The 1,300-nt window shown below is 46.8% G+C and overlaps 1 protein-coding gene across 1 annotated transcript in view; it reads right to left on the bottom strand.

The window, feature by feature from the left end:
• Positions 1–1,300, bottom strand: part of pi4kb (phosphatidylinositol 4-kinase, catalytic, beta) — a gene marked incomplete at its 3' end in the record, with an annotated part of 25,517 nt that overhangs the window by 21,578 nt on the left and 2,639 nt on the right. The window contains 1 exon segment of the mRNA XM_014028544.1: positions 734–1,087. Coding sequence (XP_013883998.1) covers positions 734–1,087 — 354 coding nt within the window.

Here is a 1,300-nt window from a genome sequence, read left to right as displayed (position 1 = left end):
AATTCTGATTTCATTTCTGCAAGATCTTGTGGAACATGCTTTTGTGAGATTAAGCTGGTATTAATCTCATAAAGCAGGGTTCTTTACATTTGACCCAACAAATCTGACCCTACAAACTGGACCCTACAGATCTGACCCTACAAACTGGACCCTACAAACTGGACCCTACAGATCTGACCCTACAAACGGACCCTACTGGCGGACATCCTGTCTGTCCTCATGAGACAGACAGGATGTCCTCAAGGCATTAGAATCTATTTTTGCTTTTAGGGACATTATAAACTGAAGAATTGTTTCTTAAACATCGATTTGTATTTTGAGCTGATGATGTAATCTGTAGACGGTCCCTGAAGTCCAGTCTTACTTGCTGTTTTCTGACCTGAACTGAAATCCTGATAGGAAGACCATAATCTAGGGTCAGATAAACAGAGGAACAGACTCAGTCCACAGCTAGAGGAGGATAATAACTCAGGAAGACAAGGCACGTGCACTGGTTGTTCCAGTGCATTCTGGGGTTTTTACTTTAGATGTTTGTGTTATAAAGCACATAAGACAGGATTTGGCCTTAGAGGAACCTCAGCTTTCAGTATAGTTTCCTCTGAGTTAAAGTTGGGTCTTAAACTTGAAGCTCAAATGAAGTTCCAGGTAGTTTCTGTTGTTCTTGTCCTGTGAAACTTTAGTTTTGGTTTGTGCAGCTGGGATGAAGCAGACCTGCGTCCGACGGAGATCTTACCTCGTCCTGGCTGCTCTCAACCTTTGGGTTGCTGGCTGTCCTCTTCAAGTTGCTGCTCAGGCTGATGCTGACCGTGGCATCCGACTTGGAGCGCTGATGGGTCCGTTTGGATGGTGACAGGCTGTGTTCTGCTCTCAGAGGCCCGGTGGAGGCCGCAGGGCAGAAAGGAGTCAGAGTCAGGGGCTCCCTGCGGGTCCGTGCCCCTGCAGGTTTCAGTTCATCTGACAAGATGAGTTTCCTGAGTTTGGTTCCTCTGGAGTGGCGCTGAGTGGAGATGTGCATGTCCGAGGAGTACGCTCCCAGCAGCCAGGCACACTGCAGACTAAAGGAGATACTCTGCCTGCAGCGGTGAACCTGCAAAACCAAACACAGGGCCAGTGTAGGATGGGTAGTGTAAGGTTTTATCCATACTACTACTCTTATTGGTACTGTTCATCAATCTGGTGTTTTAATGGTTCTCTTATCAATACTTTTCTATTGGAATAAAACCTGTGTTTCCCACTAAGGAAGTGGTGGTGGTGGGGGGGTTACACACACACACACACACACACACACACACACACACAC

The sequence above is a fragment of the Austrofundulus limnaeus genome, unplaced genomic scaffold (assembly GCF_001266775.1).
Source record: "Austrofundulus limnaeus strain Quisiro unplaced genomic scaffold, Austrofundulus_limnaeus-1.0 Scaffold778, whole genome shotgun sequence".
In the NCBI taxonomy this organism is placed as follows: domain Eukaryota; kingdom Metazoa; phylum Chordata; class Actinopteri; order Cyprinodontiformes; family Rivulidae; genus Austrofundulus; species Austrofundulus limnaeus.
Note: the sequence above shows the minus strand (reverse complement) of the source record. Positions and strands in the feature narration are given on the sequence as shown.